The sequence below is a fragment of the Ictalurus furcatus genome, chromosome 25, assembly GCF_023375685.1.
Source record: "Ictalurus furcatus strain D&B chromosome 25, Billie_1.0, whole genome shotgun sequence".
Classification (NCBI taxonomy): Eukaryota; Metazoa; Chordata; class Actinopteri; order Siluriformes; family Ictaluridae; genus Ictalurus; species Ictalurus furcatus.
Window position 1 is genome coordinate 3,497,706 of NC_071279.1, and position 22,203 is coordinate 3,519,908.

Sequence of the window (22,203 nt, forward strand, 5' to 3'; positions counted from 1 at the left end):
CCATTCTGAGGTGTTTTTTTTTGTTTGTTTTTGTTTTTGTTTTGTTTTTTTTGCAATGTTATTTTTGTAATGATTTTGAAGGTTTTCAGTCACTGAAATGTAATGACTCAAAGCAACTCAAGTTTTATTATAATCTTGAAGACATTTCTCCACTCAACTGAGGAGCTTTGTCAGTTCTAGTACTCCAATATTATTTATAGAAAACACAGTATTCTTCTACACTGATTCATGCGCATTCTGTGTTTTTACACCTACGAGACTTTTTACACTTTAGCTTTAATGTATCTGGGAACTCAGTTGCAATATCACAACGGACAAATAGTGCCCTTAAAGGCAATGTCTGTCGAAAGTGTTAAATAATACAATTTCATTGAATTACATTAGTTTTTTTGTTTTGTTTTGTTTTTTTTAAAATAAAAACTCAGATGCAGCCTGTTGATTGAGACACTTACCATGATCAACCTCACTAAACAGGATAAGGACACTTACATGTACATATGCAGTGTTTATTTCCTTTGAATTGATCCCAATCGTTTGTTGGATGTGATCTCAGGCCACTTCCCAGTGAACCCTAGTGCACTGTGATTGCAGTTTTAACATGAATCCAGGAAGTGACCTATGGCCCTACAAAAATAACAGTGCAACACCCTTTACAATATTGTTTGAATATAACAATAATAATGCAACAGTATTTTTCGAGTATAAGTATGGTATTATATTAGTATTCAATAATATTATATATATATATATATATATATATATATATATATATATATATATATATATATATATATAGCATCTCTGCCTTTTCTGCAATATAAGAATTTATCATGAAACAAGCATGAGCCTCCCGTTAAGTGGAAATTACAAGTAGGATCTCCAGAAATCATTTTGATACCTAATTTTCTGATTGGTTACTGATCTTTAACATTTCATCAGGCTAGAGAAAATGACACTTCTGGTCTTTTTTTTTTTTTTTTTTCAAAAACAAAATACTTTAGTAGTCAGTGAACCGGCCATAAATAGCATCTCTAACCACTTTTTCATTACTTCTAAATAATAGGAAGAAATGTTAAAAAAAAAACATTTCAGGATAGCTAACTAGCTAGCTATCGATAGCAGCGCACTTGAACACAAAGACTTTTTAATGACTTTGCATGTGGGAAATAACACCATCAGACAAGTATGTAAAGGCAGCCCATACTTAATATTCATTTAGACACTACTTATTGCAGTGCATTGTTGGAATGCACTGGATTTTCTCCCCTGTGCATACAGACATAACTACAAAATAGCACACTTCCAAAGTAGTGCACTATGCAGAGAACAGAGTTTCAGAGAAAACCAGACAGAGCACTTATAAATTGATGAAGCCTCTTGGATCAGTGGAGAAACATGTTCAAGATTACACGTGCACTTAGAGAGCTCAGGAATGTGTTTAAGAGTGATTAAGGGTGCTTGGGAGTGAACCTGTGTAGACAGGGTGTGTAATAGCAGCACGTGCAGGTGACAGGATGAGTAATCGTGCATTTCATAGTCGCGTCTGGGCTTCTGGTATATAAATCTCTATACTATCCGCCCTCTCCGAGACTGAGCTTTGGCGAAACGAAGCAGCTCGTTTGGCGGCCATTAGCCTGCGTCGAGCCTCCTGCCTCTGTCGGTCCTGCAGATCCAGAGATCGGTCACGTGTCAATCCGGCGCCACGCCCTTTAGGCGGCCTTTTCACCGTTGGAGGAGGCCACTTTCTCTCCTGGAAGAAGAATACAAGAGAAATTATTAAATAAAACACTTTTGCATTCTTTGTTTGCATTGTGTTGAAAAAGAGGCAGGAGCTTTAATTGGCATTAACAGTGTGGATGCGTCCCAAAACCATACAACTTACTATAAATGCTTCAAATATCTCAACTGCAGAGTGGCAAAAAGCTCAATTTTATTTCTATTAATATTTCATTGTCTTCTCAACCTCATTTCTGAAAGAAATTGATCTTATTGATAGTTGCAGTGGGTGGGGGAGTAGAATGGACTTATTTTATTATTTAACATGTAACCTTCTCTTGGGTAATAAATTGAGATTTTGCATAAACAGTTTTTTTTCCCGAACCTCCATGTCATTGTTTTTATAAAATATTATAGCATTTAGGTGGCTCGGTGGTTAAAAGGCTTTTGTGTAGGTGAAGAAAATTATTTCATGGTACTTTACTGTATATGTGAGACATAATGCATGTTTTTTCCTCATATCACACAGCTGTACCGTAGATGTCCTTACACAGATTAAAACAGGTGTTCATGAGTCGTGAGTTCTAATCCCAGCATTGCCAAGCTGCCACTGTTGGGTCCTTGAGCGAGGCCCTTACCCCTCAACTACTCAGCTGTATAAATGCGATAACTGTAAGTTGCTCTGGATAAGGGCATCTGCCAAATGCCATAAATGTACAAAAAAAAAAAGAATTAAATAAAAAAAAATCATAACATGATCTATCTTGGTTTACAATATTACCCCCATGCTGTAATTTTGGTCTCAATGTCCTTTTTCAATTAATCTTAAAAGGAACCCTTGGGACATTGAAATCCGGCAATCTGTCTGCTTAAGTGTAGTTGAACAGAATTATGAGATTTTATTACTCTCAGAACAGGCCCATTACGGACGTTTATTATAAACAGTGAGGCAATTATTCTTCTTGGTGTAACAAATAATAATTGAATAAAAGCTAAAACAAGAAACAGATTAAGTAATAATAAGTAAAAAAAAACAAAAAAAACAAACAACAATACTAGAATTAAAGGGAATTCCAGAACGTGTCCTTAAAGCTGCAGGAATGATTGTAATCTACTCTTTTATTCTTGTATGTAAAGAGCATAATGAATACACTCATTATACAATTATTAATGAATCATGCTTAAATGGTTTGCTTTTATTTCTCTCCCACATTTTGTGGCCTTTTATAATAATGGAGTTACTGTATGGAATTATGTAGCTACAGCTGATATAATACTGAGAAATCTGAGTTATCAATAACGTTTCTAACTCTAATATTGCTCACATCATGTGAGCAGCATGGTCTAATGAGAAACTAGTATAGTATCTGTAAAGCAACCATTAGCATTATAGTGGTTATTCTATGTAGCACAATGACTACGATGGCTACTGTTCATTTAGTATTAACAAAAAAGTATTTGACAGAATTGTCATTCAAAGCCATACACTATATAGCATATAAGGAATAAAACATGAGAGGGCATGCTGTTATATATTTCGCTCATAATCAACACCTTCTGATCAATAAGAATTAGTTATCTGGTACCTTTCATTTACATAGAGGTGCATACACACATATAACACAACCAGCAGGCTATTCTTGGTTTCTACTAACACTATGATGCCAGTGAGCTGCTTATGTTTACAGAGAACACCAAATGTAAGTGAAATAAGTCCCTGATTATATATATTCTGGGAGACTCAGGATTCTGCCTGCTAACAATAAAAAGGTCAAATGTTTTTTAGGCAATTTCCTTCAATTACTCACATGACAAAGGGTTGATCTGTTTGACGTGTGATTACGCTTATACGGTAGCGTGTGCTCATGTACAGCTTGTGGGCATCAGTTTGGATAATGCATATTCTTGACAATTATCCAACATTAAAGTGTTCTTATATGAAATACATGGGGAAGTACATATATGAGAACAAGTTGTGGCAAGTTGAAATTACACGGATGTCACAGGAAATATAGGACAGTTGGTTACTATGGCATTCATTATTGATTTTCAAAAGGAAGAAACCAGACCAGTGAAACAAAGTACAAAGGCGACAATGCTACCCACTGCACCACTGTGTCACCTGTCACTATGACAAGGAAGTCAAAATTATGTTGTCTGTTCACTCAAGATCTTCATATTAAAAGTTAAACGAGGGCCCATTCTGTCAATAGTTCAACAGATTATGTTGTAGTTGTGGATACCCTTTTGTTATGATGTCCATTTGTATTTGGACAGTCTGCAGTCATGCTATTTATTCATCACTGAAATGAGGACAAACACTGTTACAGTCAGCATGGAAACTGAGGCTATTTTTAATGGGGTTGAGAAAGTCACTATATAAATGATCTAAAGCACTGGCCTTCTCTTCTGGTTCCTCCACAGTTCTCCACTCATTTCTCTTGATCTTCTGCAACTCCTCAAACTTGGCTGTGACGTCATCGACGGAGAGCTGCAGCAGATCCCAGAATCCAGCCAGATCCTGAGCCGTGGGTCGGGGCATTGCACTCGGGTCCTACACGAACACACAACACAAAATCACCAGCTATAAAGGTTTCCAGTTATCCCAGTCATTTTTAAAGTGATAGGAAATAGTGAATTTGAGTGACAGGAATTGTAATATTATACGGGTGCTAGCAGCTAAGAATTAAATATCTCTGAGTCTGTTTGGGTTGGACCAGAAATGCCAGTGAAGTGTGAATTACAGAAATCTACGATTTCTCTCTTTCAAACTCAACAAGGGTCCAAGTCCTGCAATGTAGGAGCACTGATAGAATGTGATTTTGGTAAGTGACCAGATAGATGAGGGTTTTTTTTGTTTGTTTGTTTTTTTTAAGAGTTTTTATACCAATTTTTAAAAAAGAGTTTTTCATACCAATTATTATGTTTATTAAATTATTATAAAATTGTGACATTTTTTAAAGAAGTTTGTAGAGGCTTTATCAGTGATCTATGTAAACTAACAATTCTTGAGTTCTAGAGAGCAAAAAGTGACATTTCTGTTTTGGTCGAGATTTATTTCATTGAAGATAGCTGAAGTCAGTGATCATCCATGATTTCAGATCATAGAAAAAATAAAATGAGATAGGAGACAGTGTACTAACAGTGGAGGACTAAGGACTAACAACCTGTGTTAGAGGGGCAGTGGAGGATTTATGATTACGGATTATTATGAACTGGGAACATTCAGAAAGATAAGAGATAAATCATGATTTAGTGTTTGATGTCATATGCTTGGTCTATGATTTAATTTTCATTAGGATTAAGCCTAGGATTTGGAGTGACTTGAGACTCAAAACTCACTGCTTACAGTATATTGCATTACTGGCTTTTCAGCTCTGATGGATGCATCTAGGGAGAGCCAACTAATGTGCAAAAGCTAATTAGCAAGTAACAGCAACCAAACAAATGAAAGCTAAAGACTAAAGCTCTGCTATGAGATTTGCACAATTCATTTATTTGAATATCAAATTATTCCACAAACAATAACATACAAAACAAATGTCTTTTGATGTATATTGTTCAATTATTAAACACTTGTTTGTCATTACTGAGTGATGAACTAAGCTTGTTCTTACCAGGTTTTGCTCACAAAGCCAGTAAAACTGCTGAAATTTCTGTGACATGAGGAGTTGTGCACTTCCAACAGCACTCCGGATCTTTCCTAAAACTGAGGCACAGTTACAAGACACAGTGGCCACTTTTAATGTTTTTGTCAAATCCTTCCCACAATACAACACTGAATTTTAAATCTTAAGTCTATACAGCACTGTAAAATATTATGAGTGTGTGTGTGTGTGTGTGTGATGACTTACTCTCTTCAGACAGCTCGTGCTCCTCAGCCTCACGCTCCATCTCTTTACACCAGGCCTCCATGCGCTTGGTCTCATTGTGCAGAAGTTGCATGTACCAGCTACCATCAGCACGCACTGAAGACACCTGGCCTGTTTCTGCTTCTTCTGTTTCCTCGACCCAGGCTGCGGCACGTGGGCTCGGTGGCCCGCTCGGGGCTCGGTAATCATCTCGGTAGGTGAAGATGCCCTGTGTGCGCACGGTGCGTGTGGCGCTGTATTGCGCAGGAGAGCTTGGCTCTGAGTGCCTCTGAAAGCCGCCAAACTGCACTACCTTATCCTCCACTGATCGGAACAGCTCATGCTCTATATCGGCCTGCACTGCTGCTGTCACGCTGTTCGAGCGCTTAAAACGCCCATGGCTGAGAGGAGACACACAAAGCACCCTTTAAAACATTAGGAACGACTCAGCCAAAACTGCACAATGAATTTCTTTCCCCATTACCTGAAATGAAGTCAGTCAATAACACATTTGGGGTCTTAAGATTGCTTCTTTAGTTAGCCAACAAATTCAGGAAGCTAATAGCTACCAGTTTAGCAATGTGTAAATCACACACCTACGTCACCATACCATAATTGGCTGAGTTGAGTTGGTCAGTATTTTAATACTAAATGCAAACGGGCTGTGCCGTACATGCGCTTGGTAATCAACATACACATGTATATCAGCATTTCTAAAACTTTTGCAAATCCGGCAGAGACTTTAAGTTCAGTTTGGTTTATGCAAACATTTACAAACAACTTTACTAAACGACTAAAGATAAATGAGGCCCATTGTTAGGAAAAGTGAAATAGGCATGCACCCCAAAGACTAGTCTAACATGAAAATAGAAAAAAAAAAAAAATGTGGTTGAGTAGATTTAATTTCATTTATAATATAGTTTGTGCAAGTATACAACTGCTGTGAATGATCAGAAAACCCATGTAGCAAGATATCATCAAGATTGTTGCATAATCCCATTGTTACTGTATATGTGTATGGAAGGCCAAAAGGACATAAATGCACCGTAAGGCCATGTAATATCATGTGCTTGTGTTATTTCTGCGTGTGTAATTCAAGGACCATATTCATGGAAAGGAAAACAGACAAAGGCATTCCAGTGTGTTTATAATCAATCAAGCCTTCCATATATGTGTGATTATTCGGCATGTACAAAGCCATAGTCATGATGCAGTAAGTGTGTATGCACTGACAGTAATGTTTTGTAATTGGCACAGCTTCACACATTATGAAGGAAGCAGGTTAATTAACCCTGCGCCTCTGCAAAATTGATAGTTATGTTACATTAGTGAGGAACAACAATGATAAAGAATATTATTATTATTATTATTGTTGTTGTTGTTGTTGTTGTTATCACACTGGCCTCACCGTTTCTCGCCTTCCACCTGGATGCCCACTGACTGATACTTTGGCAGTCCTTTACTCTCTGCTTCTGAGTCTGTGACTGCTTCCACCTAAATAAAAGATCAAGAGAAAAAAAGGAAAAGGAGGAGAGACACAATCAATAAAGTGGTGAAACGTTCAAGGGCTCCTCAGTGATGTAACAGAAGAGCATTTGTTTTGATGTCAGAACACTGCAAGTTTGAATTGCTTCAATGCCATAGTCACCCATGGACTGAAGTTCAATAGAGGGTAGTAGGCCCTGCTCTCTGATTGGGAAGGATGGCATTACTCTGTGACATTACTCTCTCACCTGTTGATTAACAGGTCATAATCATGGGTAAGGAAATGACAGCACTGTCCTAGGCTTTGGCTGCTCTGGGATGTTGGATGAGCAGAAGTTTGTGCCTCCTCCAAAACAAATGCAGCATATTCAGACAAAAAGTCCTCAAAAAGGGATAAAACATTCAAACAGTTTTAGCTTTTCCCATTAGTCCAAGATGAGCTGGTCAAGGTAGGGTAGGATTTAGGGATGTCATGAGAACCGATACTTTGTGACCAAGTCGGTACCAACATTCTTAAAACGTGACGGTACTTGTTTTTCTGCAGTAGCGTTAGTACCGTTAGTAATGAAGGTACCTAGGTTGCAATTCTTCCGGAACTGAGGGGGGCAGCAAATACACGCAAGTGTTTTAGTCGGTCCACAAGTGGCGAAGAAGAAGAAGAACGCCTACAAGCACACGGGAGAAACTACAGAAGACGGCGACAATTTTAGCTCCGCCCTAACTCGTTGAGAGGAAAAGAGAGGAAAGCTCGGTGAGAGGGAAGGTAGCATCGGTTGTTTGAGGCAGCCGGCATTGTGGCCGTGAAACCAGCTAACCTTATGCTCCATGTAATGTTAGCGATAGCCAGTTATTTGTTAACGACCCTAACACATTGCAATGTTATAAACTACCTTCTAATGTTCCACCATGCATCGCCATTCAGCCCGTGTCCTGTCAGCCAAATGTAGCCTAATGTCACTAATAATTATTCAAATGTTCATGCTTTTAATAAATCTTTTATTTAAAAAAAAATGATATGGTGGCCTCCCACCATATCAGTGAATTTAAACTAATGCTTGCAATCAGAGTATAAGGGGTGTGTGTGTGTGCGTTTAGGAGTGCACCTTAGCACTTGTTATTAGCACTTTTTTGACAGACAGTGTTTGATAACTAAAATACCCCCCCCCCCCCCCACACGCCTCTTTTTGTCCGTATTAGCCAGAGGAGGATGTCCTCCAGCTGTTTTTAATTAATTAATTAATTATTATTATTATTTTTTTTTTTTAAACCACACCATGGTATCGACTTTGGTATCGAGTATCGTGTACTTTTGGTGGTATAAGTACCGACTACTAGATATTTGGTATCGTGACATCCCTAGTAGGAATGTGTGGATGATAGATGATAGATGATAGATGTGTGGCTAAACAATGTGTCCTGAGAGTCAGCGTGCCTGAGAGAACGAGTGAAAAAACACACCACTGATCACACAAATTGTAAAAAAATAAATAAATAAATAAATAAAATAAAAATAAACGGAGGTATTGTGTGTTTAATTGCCTGGGAAAGAGAGATATGATTAACCATTCAAAAGTGTATCTATAATTCATTTTTCAGTTCAAAGCTACAGTATATATCTTCTACTGCCATTACACTTGCTTATTTAGACTAAATTATAAGATCCTTATGAGTTTTTAAATTTACCTTTAAGTTAGCTAGAAATCTTCACTTTGCAAATGCTGAAGACAGTGGCACATTTTTATATTGTTACATAATTTACTAAAGCTAAATTGACTGCTATTAATGATTAAATATTAATCCTATATGAAGACTTAAGCTCTATCTTCCCTGCTAATCTAAGAGCCTAATTACTGTGACATAGCGTCATACTGTGAAATATCAGAATCTCCTAGTGTACTACATTGTATGTAGCTTTGTGTATTTTGACTGCTATTAATGATTAAATATTAATCCTATATGAAGACTTAAGCTCTATCTTCCCTGCTAATCCAAGAGCCTAATTACTGTGACATAGTGTCATACTGTGAAATATCAGAACCTCCTAGTGTACTACATTGTATGTAGCTTTGTGTATTTTTTGGTTGGGCATTGTCCTATGTGTTATGTATTGTCCACAGGACACTGTGTTCCTGGAGATTGGATATTTAATCACACTGTATTGTATATATTTAGATACATGGGTTGATGATGACAATTATAAATGAGTCAAGGTGTAATTTGTATACCTGTATTCCTATAGATGAACGCGGTGTTTTAAGGTATTCCTCTGCTTTCGACACGAGCACAGCCTTATCACAGGTCTGCACTGACGTATAGCTGCCTGTGGATACCAACCGTCTTCCCTCTGTGGCCAGTGTGAGCGCCTTGGCGCTGTCCAAGCTCTCTGTGGAGACATATTTCCCCCAGACATCCCTGCTGCGGGGCAAGCGGGGTAAACGGCCTTCTTGATATGCATCCTGCATGGACTCTGTGCTGCTCTGAGCTGTGACCGAGATCACCGGCTTTATTATGCTGCGTGGAGGAACCGGAGGAGGTGTTTTCTTATAGCTTGGAGTGAACGTCACTGCTGGTTCTGGATATTATAAGAGGGAGTGGAACAAAACATGGGTCATACTATTATCACACTGTGTCATGATGAGAAAAGAATTTCAGGATACAAAACTACAATCAGAAGTGTTAAATGCACCGTATATACAGGAGATTTTGATAGAGAATCAACATTTAGCAACTTGTTCAACATACCTGATTTAAAATACATATAAAAATGATGACTACACAAACCCAAACTAATGTGTTAGTGCACACATGAATAAATGATGTGTGAAGTGATTTGGCCAAATGAAGAGTGCAAGTTAAAGTTCGGTATTGCTTCTCAGGCTTTGTACTGGAGTATTAGATCAATGTATCTAATAAGTAATGTAATCTTAAATGCTTAACTTACTAATAGTGTACTACCAAATCAGGACACTGTCCGTCCTTGACAGGAGTAGTCACAATCGGCAGAATTCTAGTACATAAACAGGCAAACGATATTTATTCACTGAAAAGACTTGCGAAATATCATGGATGTGCAAGTTATATTTTCTTGTTTGACCCTTTAGCCTTTTTCTTGGTTGGGTTTGTCTTTGGATTATCCTCTGCCTTATTTTCACTGTGGTTTCCTGGGTTCTGACTACTACCTGATTTCTAGCTTAATCTAAAATTTTATTTTGTTTTGTCTCTCTCTCTCTCTCTCTCTCTCTCTCTCTCTCTCTGTGTCTGAAGTGTTAAAGCATACATCCCCTGATCTTGGGATCTGATCTTAGATGTAGCTTCTCAGGGCTAATTACTCAGAGGATATGTCTAGGCGCTTCATCAAATCTCAGGGGCAAAAGAGATGCTGGAAGCAATCATGAGCCTTCCAACACAAACCACTAACGTGTACTCTGCATGGGTCTTCCTGAGAAATATGACCAATCACCAGGCAAATATAAAGGCTCCTTGATGCTACTATTTGCCAGCTCTCCCAGACATTACTTGTGTAACAGTGCTCAAATCACCCTCACCATCTCTTCTACTGCCACTTACAGTAACTATTATGAGCAACCTATCAATAGGTTGAAAAGGAATCCCAGAAAGTATTTGTACATCTTGCATCAAACTAAACGCATGCCTTCCATAGTGTCACAGCAGAAAGTGGATGGAATGAAAATACACTTGAAACTGCTGTTCATTGTGACCTAAACAAAAATCTCCAATCTGAATTAGCTTAAAAAGATGACCAGTTGTCTAGGAACCAGTTCATACGCTGGATATCAGGACATTATAAGGGCCAGAAGCCCTTATCCCGAGCAAAACCCTTTAACACAAAGCAGTAGTACCAGAATGGATACATGAAATTGTAGCTATGGGGATGGGTCATGGCAAGTTATCAGAAAAAGAGAAAACTCATTGTTACCAAGAAGGACTTTGTCTATATTATAGAGAAAAGGGTAACTGCCATGCAACATGCTATGTACACTCCCAAAGACAATCATCGGCTCAGGTGAGTGTACAGGTCACAAAACTGTTTGTGATTATCAAAAATTCACATTTCCTCTCAGATTATTCTGGTGTTCATGTCAAGTTATGACTATTTTCCCACACTCATTGACACTGGGACAGCTGGAAACTTCATGGATGAGAAAGTAGCCAAGTAATTATACATTCCCGCGGTTCGTCTGAACAGTTCACCGAATATTCATGCTCTGAATTGGATCCCCGTAGGAAAGGGAATGAAATGGTAACCATGCCTACAGGAATCTTGCACAGTGAAACCATCAAATCTCTTACACATCTCCTTCTCCCGCTGAACAAGCCAAGTAAAAAAAATCCTGCAACAAGTCCTGATTCAAATTTCTGCTAACTATCAACGATTGTCTGAAGTCTAAAAAATCAACAGCCTCCAAATTACCCCACACAAACATTGTTGCTAATGGTCACTGAAACACATGCTGTGGAGGAGTATGAGCAGGAGGCCCTAGTCTTGGGGTACATCTGTTCTTCTACTTCCCTAGCAGCAACATGTTTCTTCTTTGTAGAAAAATATTAACATTAATCTGAACACAGTAAAGTATTGCTACATTTTTAGCGCTTGGAACGATACTCTTCCATTATCATGAGAATCCAACTAAATGGTCCCTGTGCCCTGTGCCATGAAGTCCTGGCAGTTGATGAATGTGTAAGGAGCCAGCAAACCTGAGAAGCAGCATACATCTGTCTTCAGCAGTGAATCACAAGGAAAAGTTTCAACCAGATAAGGAGGCTTTGGTAGGAGTCGCTAACATATGAAAGTGTTAGGTAGGCATGGAGCTATATATGAATCAGTCTGTGGAGAAGGAAGTGCAAACTAGTCAGCAGTACAAATCTAAAACATGAATTACAATGAAGGAGAGAGAGAGAGAGAGAGAGAGAGAGAGAGAGAGAGAGAGAGAATATGATTCACTGCACAGATTAAAATAGATTCAGAACTGAGATGCAGCTTGTCCATTGATAACTCATTCACCTACTTAGGATGGCTTATATACTTATCTGAAGCACAACGGTATGTTTCTGCAATGCAAAAGTTTCTAAACGTAAATTAGCACAGTCTTTACTTTGGTAGTTATAATAATCACAACTAAAGTAGTTTCAATTAAATACAAATTCAGTGTAATTTTTCCAGAGCAGGGGTATCGAACTCAAATTCTGCCCTGACAGTATCTATGATCACAACTGCAAGCGACATTACATGTTTTTAATGAATTCTAATTAAACAAAAACTGTATGTGACTGTATGTAGCCTTTGGGAGACGTCCTTAACAATTGCTGAAAAAATGTTTTCTGTTGTCCATGGTGTCCCATATCATTAATAAAATCCACCAAGTCCAGGATAATATGGTTAATGTATACTTTGTATTTGTTCCCTATGCTTCATTACTGTTGTAACACACCCTTATTTACCTCCCTTTATGCCTTGGAACACATACAGTGGTGTGATTTCTTCTGTTTTTGTGTACATCTCATACTAAATTGTTTCAGAAATTAAAACTAAATCTAAGATAAAACAAAGGCAACCTGAGTAAATACACAATACAGATTTTAAATGATAATATTATTTATTGAGCAAAAAAAGTTATCTAGTACCAACTGGGCCCGTGTGAAAATGTATTTGCTCCCATAGTTACTAATTCCCCAAATCTATGAAATTGCATTCATAATGGGGTTCAGCTGGACTAGACCCAACCAGGCCTGATTACTGCAAACCCTGTTCAATCACATCAACATTTACATAGAACTCAACAGCATGAAGTTGGTTAAAAGGTCTTACCCAGTAACACACTATGCCAAAATTGAAAGGAATTCCAGAAATGATGAGGAAGAAGGTGATTGAAATACATCAGTCTGGGAAGGGTTACAAAGCTATTTCAAAGGCTCTGGGACTCCAGAGAACTATAACGAGAGCCATTATCTCCAAATGGAAAAACTCGGCACAGTAGTGAACCTTCCCAGAAGGGGATGACCTTCCAAAATTCCTCCAAGAGCACCACAACGACTCATCCAGCAAGTCAGAAAAGAGCTAAGGACAACATCAAAGAAACTACAGGCCTCTCTTGCATCAATCAAGGTCATGACTCCACTATCAGAAAGAGGATACTCAAACCTTTTGAGAGAATGTTCTGTGGATTGATGAGTCGAAAGTGGAACTGTTTGGAAGACTGGGTCACGTTACATCTGGTGTAAACCAAACATAGAATTCCACAAAAAGATCATCATACCTACGGTCAAGCATGGTGGAGGTAGTGCGATGGTGTGGGGATGCTTCACTGCTTCAGGGCCTGGACAACTTACAATAATTGAGGAAAACATGAATTCTGCTCTCTACCTGAAAATCCTAAAGGAGAATGTCCGGTCTTTAGTCTGTAAATTGAAACTCAAGCGCAACTGGATTATGCAGCAAGACAATGATTCAAAGCATAGGAATAAATCCTAGTCCTAGAATTAAGTGAAAGATTGATCTCCAGTTATGGGAAGCATTTAGTTGCAGTTACTGTATTGCTGGCACAACCAGATTTTAAGTTTAAGGGGGCAATTAGTTTTTCACATTGGTGATAGGTGTTGGATAATGTTTTTGCTTCAATAATAATAAAAAAAAACTGTATTGTATGTTTACTCAGGCTGCCTTTGTTTTATGGTGTATTTCATTTTAAGATCTAAAACTATCTAACATGAAATATACACAAAAACAGAAGACATCAGGGCAAATATTTTTTCACACCACCATATGTCCCATGTGTCACTTGTGGCAAAAGGAGATGTGTATGCAGTGTGGAAAGGATTTTTAAACACGGGCACTTTCATCAGCAAGGACAATGTAATTGAAGAATTTTCTTGCCGATTTGTATGATCTTTTACATTTTAAGTATGCAGAGTTATACCTGCTTTCTTTACAGGCCACTGTTTTCCTGGAATTAATAGCGTATTTCTGTTTACTAGTTTTCTTTCCGAGTATGAATAGCTAAGTCATCACATAAAATCATGAAAACCCTAGGTGCAATCGCTGTCCTGTACAGAGCACATCGGGAAGAAAAAAATTGAGCTCCTTTACCATGTTGCCAGTAACAGGAGCAGGAACAGAAACAGAAACTTGGCTGCTGAGTTCTATGGAAGAGGAGGTGCAATTCCTTTACTGTGTTGGAATGCAGAGTAGAGCAGCTGGCAGAGGGTTTCACTAACAGCTCTTGCTCTAATATCAAGAGCTGTTAGTGGCAGTTCAATGGCAGCTGCAGAAGCACTAAGGTTGTGATTAATACCTCTGGTACAGACATCGATGATCTCACTAGTGCTAAAGGCTGATTAAGCCCTGAGCAGCATCACCAGGAACTGACACAATGGTTCACAAAGCATACGAAGCTTTGCCAGATGTGCAGATGTGATGTTGCATTAACACAGAGAATAGTTCATCCTAGTCCTAAGATAATGCTTATATATCAACACAGTGGGTACAGAAATCCAACAGACAGCACTAAACCAGCAATACTAGACATAGCAATGAAGTGTAGTTGCTCTCTGGAATTGTTAACACATATGAGAAAGCAAGCTGGCTGAGTAAAAATATCATTGCTAGGTTCAAAGGACTCAACTTGCATACTGAACAGTCCTTCTCGATGAAGAACAGAGCCATCTTAATTATGGATGCAGTCTTGAAACCGCAGATGCCGCTTGAGTAATTGCTTTTAGTTGAGGAACTTTAAAAAAAGAGGACTCAAAAGAAAGTGGGACTCTACTTAAATCTCAATTGTGCTCAATTTTGAGATTACTCATTGTGACACAAACATAACAACGGACAAACAGAGTTTTTACCTGGCGTTGGTTCCTGCGTTCGCTCAACATTACAGGCAGTAGGCAGGCGAAACTGGATCCCTGAAAGCAACAGTGCGGTTATTAGATGGGCTGCGCGTACGGTACTTAGTCCGTAAGTCCTGACAAAAGAAACACACTCCATCTTACCTCCTTTATTCTGATAATTAATGAAATTAATTTGGACATTTCCATATTGAACTGAATGGCACTTCCACAATCTGACACCAGATGATTGCAGCAAACACATTTCATAATGTGTGTCATTATCAAATGCTAATATTGCTTTTACTGATATGCCGGGATCACTGGGGTCAGATATGCACATGAATAGACACAGAATTCCTACCTAGCTTCAAAATGAAAAACAATCATATTATACACAGAAGCATTTAGTCTGCAGATATTTTTTTGTTGTTGTTGTTTACGAGTATTTAGAAAGTTCATTAGAATAATGTCGAAAAACAAACAAAAAAAAGGCTTATTGCTAAATGAAATTAAATAAAAATTCAAGCAAACTCAAGAAGAAGGTAAATGGAAATGTGACTTTAATTGTAAATCCATTATATGTGTAGACACTGCGCAGTTGTACTTATTTTAGCTCAAAGTGACCAATTATTTAATCACGAAAGAATTATTTTATTATTCAAATTAATCATTCAATGAAAAATTAAATGTCAACAATATTCTGATTACCCTACATATAGTTCATAAGATTATCTTTGGTGTCTGATATTTGCTTCTTTTTTTTTTTTTCCTGATGGACATGCTGGGTAAAATTGGCTATTCTTATAAATGTATTTTATTTCAGTTCATTCTCAGATGCTCAGCATATTTTGTACTCAAATAATATTTGAAAGCATGGTATATCTATAGTCAACTCCAGAATTATTGGCAGCCATCAAGACAATGGGCAAAAATCACCGTGTAAAATGGATATAACACCTCCACACAGCGAGGAAGATGGTGAGGGAGGAAAAGAAGAATGCAAAGATCACAATTTGAGAATTTCAGATTAATTCTTGAGAATTACATGAACTATTAGACACCAGCTCCATAACAATACACTGTTTAAAAGGGCTGCACTAAAGAATCTCCTAGGAAAACCCGCAAAATATAGCACCTAAAGACCCGGACTGTACCAAGCATAACAGGAGTCATTTGCTGTCAAACCTTTTGGCTGAGCACCCCAACAGGAAGTCTGGCAAATACTGGCAAAAGTGTAAGGCTCCTGAGTAGAGCAACAGAAAAGTTCAAATCCTGACCATGTCATAGCCATCCATGGCTGGCGGTTCAAGAGAGCAAAATTGGCCATGAAAAGGATAACATTGCTGTCTCCTGTTTCAAATACAGAGACACTAGCCAATCTTTGTGCTCATATGTGACGAAGGGGACAGTTAGTGCTTTCCTCTGAATCTGTTCAGCTGCCCTGTGACCCAGCACGGGCAGCAGTTCAAAAAGATGAGCAGGATGACTTTATGTGTTTCAGAGGAAACACAGTAGCTGGGTCTATAATGTATGAGCCTCAAAATATCACCCATTGCATATATTTTGCATTTCTTATTCATTTTCGTCCATTTCTTTGAGGGTTGCCAGTGGAGTTGACTGTACATACAATATCCACCTATTGACAAAATTTAGCAGTGCCATTTCATTTTAACTACAAATATTAACTAACACTGATATATTAGAACAGTAAAGTAAATAAGTGAATGTATGGGTTTACCATAAAAGCACAAAGGAGTGTGACATGCTGGAATACACAAGCGTTTAGGCATGTGCCGATAATTAGTTATACAATGTCATTCTGTTCAACACACACTACACTGTTTTTGTTGGAAATATAGTCACTTTTCAATGCACTCGGATTTAATTCTGTGGCACACTCTTTGGCTGATTTTCATTTATCTATCTTATTTTATTTGTTAATTTACTTAGTTTTGTTTTTTTTTTTTTTTTAAATGGATTGTCACACGTACTGTATCTTTAAGTCTATTTAACTAAAAAAGTAATTTTTATTAAAAACAAGACTAAAGTGCTGTTATTTTAGAAAGTTAAAGCATATCTTTAAACACAAAATTTTAATAATGTCATATGAAATTGTGTATAAATTGAAAACAGTTCTACTTGACTGCTAGCACGTGTCTACAAGTTATCTATGAAAAAGAAGAAGACCAGCAGAGATGGGTCTTAGTACCAAGGCTGATATGTACGTAACCATACTGAGAGTTACAGTATTTATTCTCTGTTTAGGCGTAAAATGGCACTGCAGCTCTGAACAAGATCACTTAAACATTAAATTGGCTCATGAAGCATGATATTTCAAATTAAACAACCAAAAAATATGATGATAAGAAATCAAAATGCAGAAAAGTGTGATAATTAAATCCAACTGACTGGTTAATCATTTCAATAAGCTCTGCATCGATGGAAACCAAGATCTGAGAAAAGAAAAAGTTCAGTGTGACGGAGAGAGATTGAGACAAAGACGAGACAGAGAGATAGCATGAGAAAGATACAGAAATAGATAGATGGATAGATAGAGAAAGACAAGAACAGAGGTATAGAGACAGAGAGAAAGTGAGAGAGAGGCAGGGCTGTTTTTAGCTAAAAGTGGTATAAGTAGTCATGTAGGGCCCCTGAGCCACCAGGGGGCCCCCAAAGGTTTAGGAACAGCTAAACCTTTAGAGATGGCAAGAGAGACAGATTAATCTCATAAAGACAGAGAACCAGAGAGAACCAGAGAGCGAGAGAGAGAGAGAGAGAGAGCTGTGAGTGCTGCAGGTCTCATTGCCAGTGGCTTCAGGACAAGAACACAAGACAGTTACTGCTGCATACCACAGTCAGCACTAACATTCTCCACTGTGCCATTAATTAACATAAATCATGACAGCATATTTTTACAATATGATTAACAACTTACATTTGAATGTCAAAATAAGATTGTATCAAAAAATTCACCAATATGCCTTTAAAGAATGAAATCTGAGGGAATATTTCACTTTAATTTGAATGTTTTAAGATAATTCTTTAATGTTTAAACAAATAGATATTTGTGAATGTATTTATATATTTATTAAATATTATAATAATAATAATAATAATAATAATAATAATAATAACAATAATAATAATAATAATAATAATAATACTGCTTATTCTTATTCTTATTCTTATTCTTATTATGTACATATTTGTACGAGTGTGAACTTGAAGGGAGCTCTGTGGGACCATTATGTTATATTGTATTCATTTTTAAAGGATTTTAAAGTACTTAAAGTTTTAAAAAATTCTACTCGAGCTGATGCCACACAGGAAATATATGATTTAATCCTGGTTTATTATTAAAGTCCAAATAGAGTTTAAAATTTTCCAATTTCTTTTTTTTTTTTTTTGGAGGCAAGATTCATACTCTAAAATGTCTGAAATTCCCACCTGTAAGGAGTATCTTGGTGTAATCAGAAGATTTTGACTCCTAAAGACACGAATACCACAGGTTTGTAAACACTGTGAATGCATGACTCCATTTGAATGTAGCAATAGACCTAGTCTGCTTGTTGTCATGGTTACAGTTAAACAAAGTTACACAGTATGAATAACATTGATTTCAAACTGTGGGATTTTTTTTTATTTTTTATTTTTTTTAAGCTGTATATAGTTGATTATGAATTTTTGAAAATAGATGTTGCTGTCAAAAGTAGATGTATTATGCTTAACTTATCTAGTACTAAATAGACTATTACATCTAGAATATGCTATCTAGCTAGGCTGGAGAAGGTGTTACTTTACAAAAAAGTATATCATTTACAACATTTTTATATTTCTAACATTAATAATGGCAACCAGAGTGAGTTTAACGAGAAACAAAGATATGTGAAGGGGGACAAATTTGGTTAATAAATTTTTGTTTAACGAGGAAAGCTAAAACTAGCTAGTAGCTACACCACAACCTACATGGCAAAAGAAGTTTAAACACATTAAGTATATAATTGCTGTCCCTCTTCAGCTAATTAAAAGTATTCATAATTAAAAGCTGCCCAACAAACAGTTTGACCTTGCTATCAGTCAGTGCTGTCCTTAAAATAAAATAATCTTTAATAAAACTTTAACTAACTAAAACAGGTGCTGTTATGAGAAAATAATCAATGGACCACACCACCATGTCATTAATTATTTTATATAACACAAATTGCTGCCTTATTCCTTAATTAACTAATCTAAATCTAATTTTACAAGTAGTTCGTTAAATTATCCAGCTAATACAGTGTCAACCTTGAGAATCGTAAACTTTTAGCATTTATAAATGAAGTCAGTCCGGCGAAAACATTTCATCACTGTTTGACAGCGTGAGCTATTCTCTTTACAATGTTACAGGTGTCCCTATACAGTATTAATAAATCAACAAACCTGCCACTTATCACAAATGACTGTTGCTAGTGGTCTCTTTTAGGCCCCACAGAGAATGTTGCAGGAAACAGATTATCCTCTGAACAGTGAAAGCAGTTATGGACTTTCACCTCACTGTCGTTCTGTTGTGATGTCCTGAGCCACCAGCACATGAGAATGTGCAGTAAACTCAAATCTGCTCTGTGTCACACAGCTTTGTGTTCTTTGAGAAATTGCTCACATGGATATGAAGTCATATAAATTCAAAAGTGTAAAAATGAAAACCCATCGTCCGTCTGAGATTAAACGCAACCTGATACAGCAGTAAGAGCCACAGTTTCGATCCCACCATTGTGCTGAGAGTTTGTCCACCTCAGTGAGAGAAAAGCCAGTAGAGTTCCAGTAGAGGTGTTGGTGTCTCTCTGAGCCCGGGCATTGAGGCTGGGTAGTCCTTGCCTGTGTGTGTGTGTGTGTGTGCGTGTGTGCGTGTGCGTGTGCATGTGTGTGAGCACAAATCTCACAAGATGAGAGGTGAAGGATGTGATGACTGCCAATGCAATGACACACATGATGGTTTCAGTTTATGAAAGTTGGTGATTGTTGTTAATAAATCGTTGATTCTGTTTCATTTAAAGTCTAGAAATGAGCTTGAATTTGCGGTCTACTTTTTTTTTTTAAAAAAAAAACCTTAACCCCAAAACACACGAGAACATAGTATCTAGGCTAGAACAACTGTTTGATGAGTGCAAGAGGAAGAACACAGGCAGCATTTTTGCTAGGCAAATGATGATGTCTCCTTATCCTTATTAGTTGTTGGTGGTCCACATTTCACCCATTTACTGACTCTGAGGTGACAAAAAGACCTGAGTTTCTCATCTGAGGAAGTCATTTATTCCAGGTGCTGGAATGTGAGGAGGATATTACAAAAACATTGTTCTGACTTAAAAATCAGTGATTACACATTGGATATAGTGATATTGCATAAATATGTAGGGTTTTATTATTATTTTTCCCTTTTTTTAAGCATATTGCATTTTGTTTGTATTCAAAAATATTTTATATATATATATATATATATATATATATATATATATATATATATATATATATATATATATAAATGCAGTTATTTATTATTCAAAAATTGAGAGCAATCCAAATGGTACGATTATTTTGGAATCAATTATTACTTATTTATGTCTGCCTACTGTATTCAAATGTATCCATTATGCATTTCTTAAATCCAAATATTTATATTTGCTAATTTAGAAGATACAGACAGGAAGCCATTGCAGGTCTCATTTCCATTTATTCATTTGGCAGACACTGTTATCCAAGGGACGCAGAATTCAATCCGGGTTGTCAGCTCAAATCCCGGACTTGCCAGAGAGCCACAGTTGAGCCCTTGAGCAAGGCCTTTAACCCCCAACTGCTCAGCCCTATACTTGGATTGGATTCTATCTCACTTTGGAGAAAAGTGCTTGCCAAATGAATACATGTAAATAAGCCCTACAGTGGCTCTCCAGCAATGTCAACAATTTACACTGACAACCATTCTGTTCCTCAATTATTCCCTTAACCACTGATCCACCACTGCAAAAAATGTATGAAAAATGCATTGGGTAAAGAATATTTAACATGAGGCAACTTTCAATACTCAGTCAAATTGCTTTAAGTCAACTGATAAAACCAACCAGGGGGTTAAATGTCATTTATGTGTCAGGTTTTAGTCAGGTTCTGGTTGTAGTTAGTGTTACTGGTTTAATGATGTTCCCTAAAAATCAGTTTATATAGATTAATCACAATATGAAAGGAACTTGAGCTGAATCTCTTCATCACATGGTGAGAGTGTGGAGATTAAATAAATCACTACCACGAGAGTAGATGCTGTTTTACACCGCTGACAAGTTGCAATCACACACTATACTCAAGGATATTGAGATGCCAGATAGAAAAACAGTTACACCGGGAGGATGATATTGCTTTTTTATTTGAAGCATGAAGACAACATGCCACATACCATTCAGCTCTTACATGACTTAATCTCTTCAGTGAGTACTGTAAGCAGTAAGTACTGCTTTTTAAAGAATTTAACTCTGACTTCATGTCAGAAGTTAATTCCCCATTGCACTGTATTTCACTCTCATCGGTGTGTTGTACAGTAGTCAGGCCACACTGAAATGCAAGCACTGTCCAATCACAGAATTAAGCCTTACTTGGGTACGTTATTGTAATCAGAGAAGGGAGGAAAAGGACAGAAATTGTACTTTTCCAGGAGGCATTGCCATCCATGTAAAGGAATACCTTTTATAGGCTCATTGTTTCTTCAATCTTACTGCACTGAAACCTTAATTAACAAGCTTTCCATAAAGTATGAGAGTTTTCACTTCTTTGATTATAGTCACACGCCTGAGAACAGCTTAGATCTGTGATTGAACAATGACTGCATTTCATTGTGGCACAACTGCAAAGCACTGGTATAAGTGAAATGCAATGCACTGGAGAATTACATTAACTTCTGATGCTAAGTCAGTATTAAATTCTTTAAAAAGCAATCCCCTGTTGAACAGCTCGGATGTCATGTGAGAGCTATGCACTGAAGGTTTTACTTCTTGGTTGTGAGGTCTCTGAGACTTAAATTCTGAATATAATTGCACTATCTGGGAAGTTGCTGTATGTTCATTAAGATCATACATAGGTGGCTTAGTAAGATGTGAATCAGACACCAATTCGCTTTGAAATTCAGCCAAATACAAAATTTAAATAATTTCCCTGTACCCCAAATTCAGTTGATCAGCCAAGACAAGTTTGTTGCCTGAAGATGGTAAACTGGAGGACATATTTAATTTCCAGCTACAGTACATTAGTTATGTAGCTCAAGTGAAAAGCTAAAGAAGCAAACACCAAA

At 37.2% G+C, this 22,203-nt stretch overlaps 1 protein-coding gene across 1 annotated transcript; it reads right to left on the reverse strand.

Moving 5' to 3' along the window:
• Positions 1-1,127: 1,127 nt before the first annotated feature.
• Positions 1,128-19,782, reverse strand: LOC128601443 (disks large-associated protein 2). Its single transcript, XM_053614655.1, has 8 exons — positions 19,645-19,782; positions 14,913-14,972; positions 9,278-9,624; positions 6,976-7,061; positions 5,571-5,968; positions 5,334-5,425; positions 4,118-4,270; positions 1,128-1,750 (listed from the first exon to the last, which is right to left on the reverse strand). The coding sequence occupies exons 3-8, from the start codon at positions 9,512-9,514 to the stop codon at positions 1,532-1,534; spliced, it is 1,185 nt and encodes a 394-aa protein (XP_053470630.1). The 5' UTR covers positions 9,515-9,624; positions 14,913-14,972; positions 19,645-19,782; the 3' UTR covers positions 1,128-1,531.
• Positions 19,783-22,203: the final 2,421 nt, after the last annotated feature.

Excerpts from the sequence above, each read along its gene's own strand:
- LOC128601443 (XM_053614655.1), bottom strand. The coding sequence starts at position 9,514 with ATGCAGGATGCATATCAAGAAGGCCGTTTACCCCGCTTGCCCCGCAGC. Across the intron at positions 7,062-9,277 it reads GTTCATCTATAGGAATACAG|GTGGAAGCAGTCACAGACTC; the intron begins GTATACAAATTA and ends TCTTTTATTTAG. Across the intron at positions 1,751-4,117 it reads TGGAGGAACCAGAAGAGAAG|GAGAGAAAGTGGCCTCCTCC; the intron begins GCCAGTGCTTTA and ends TTCTTCTTCCAG.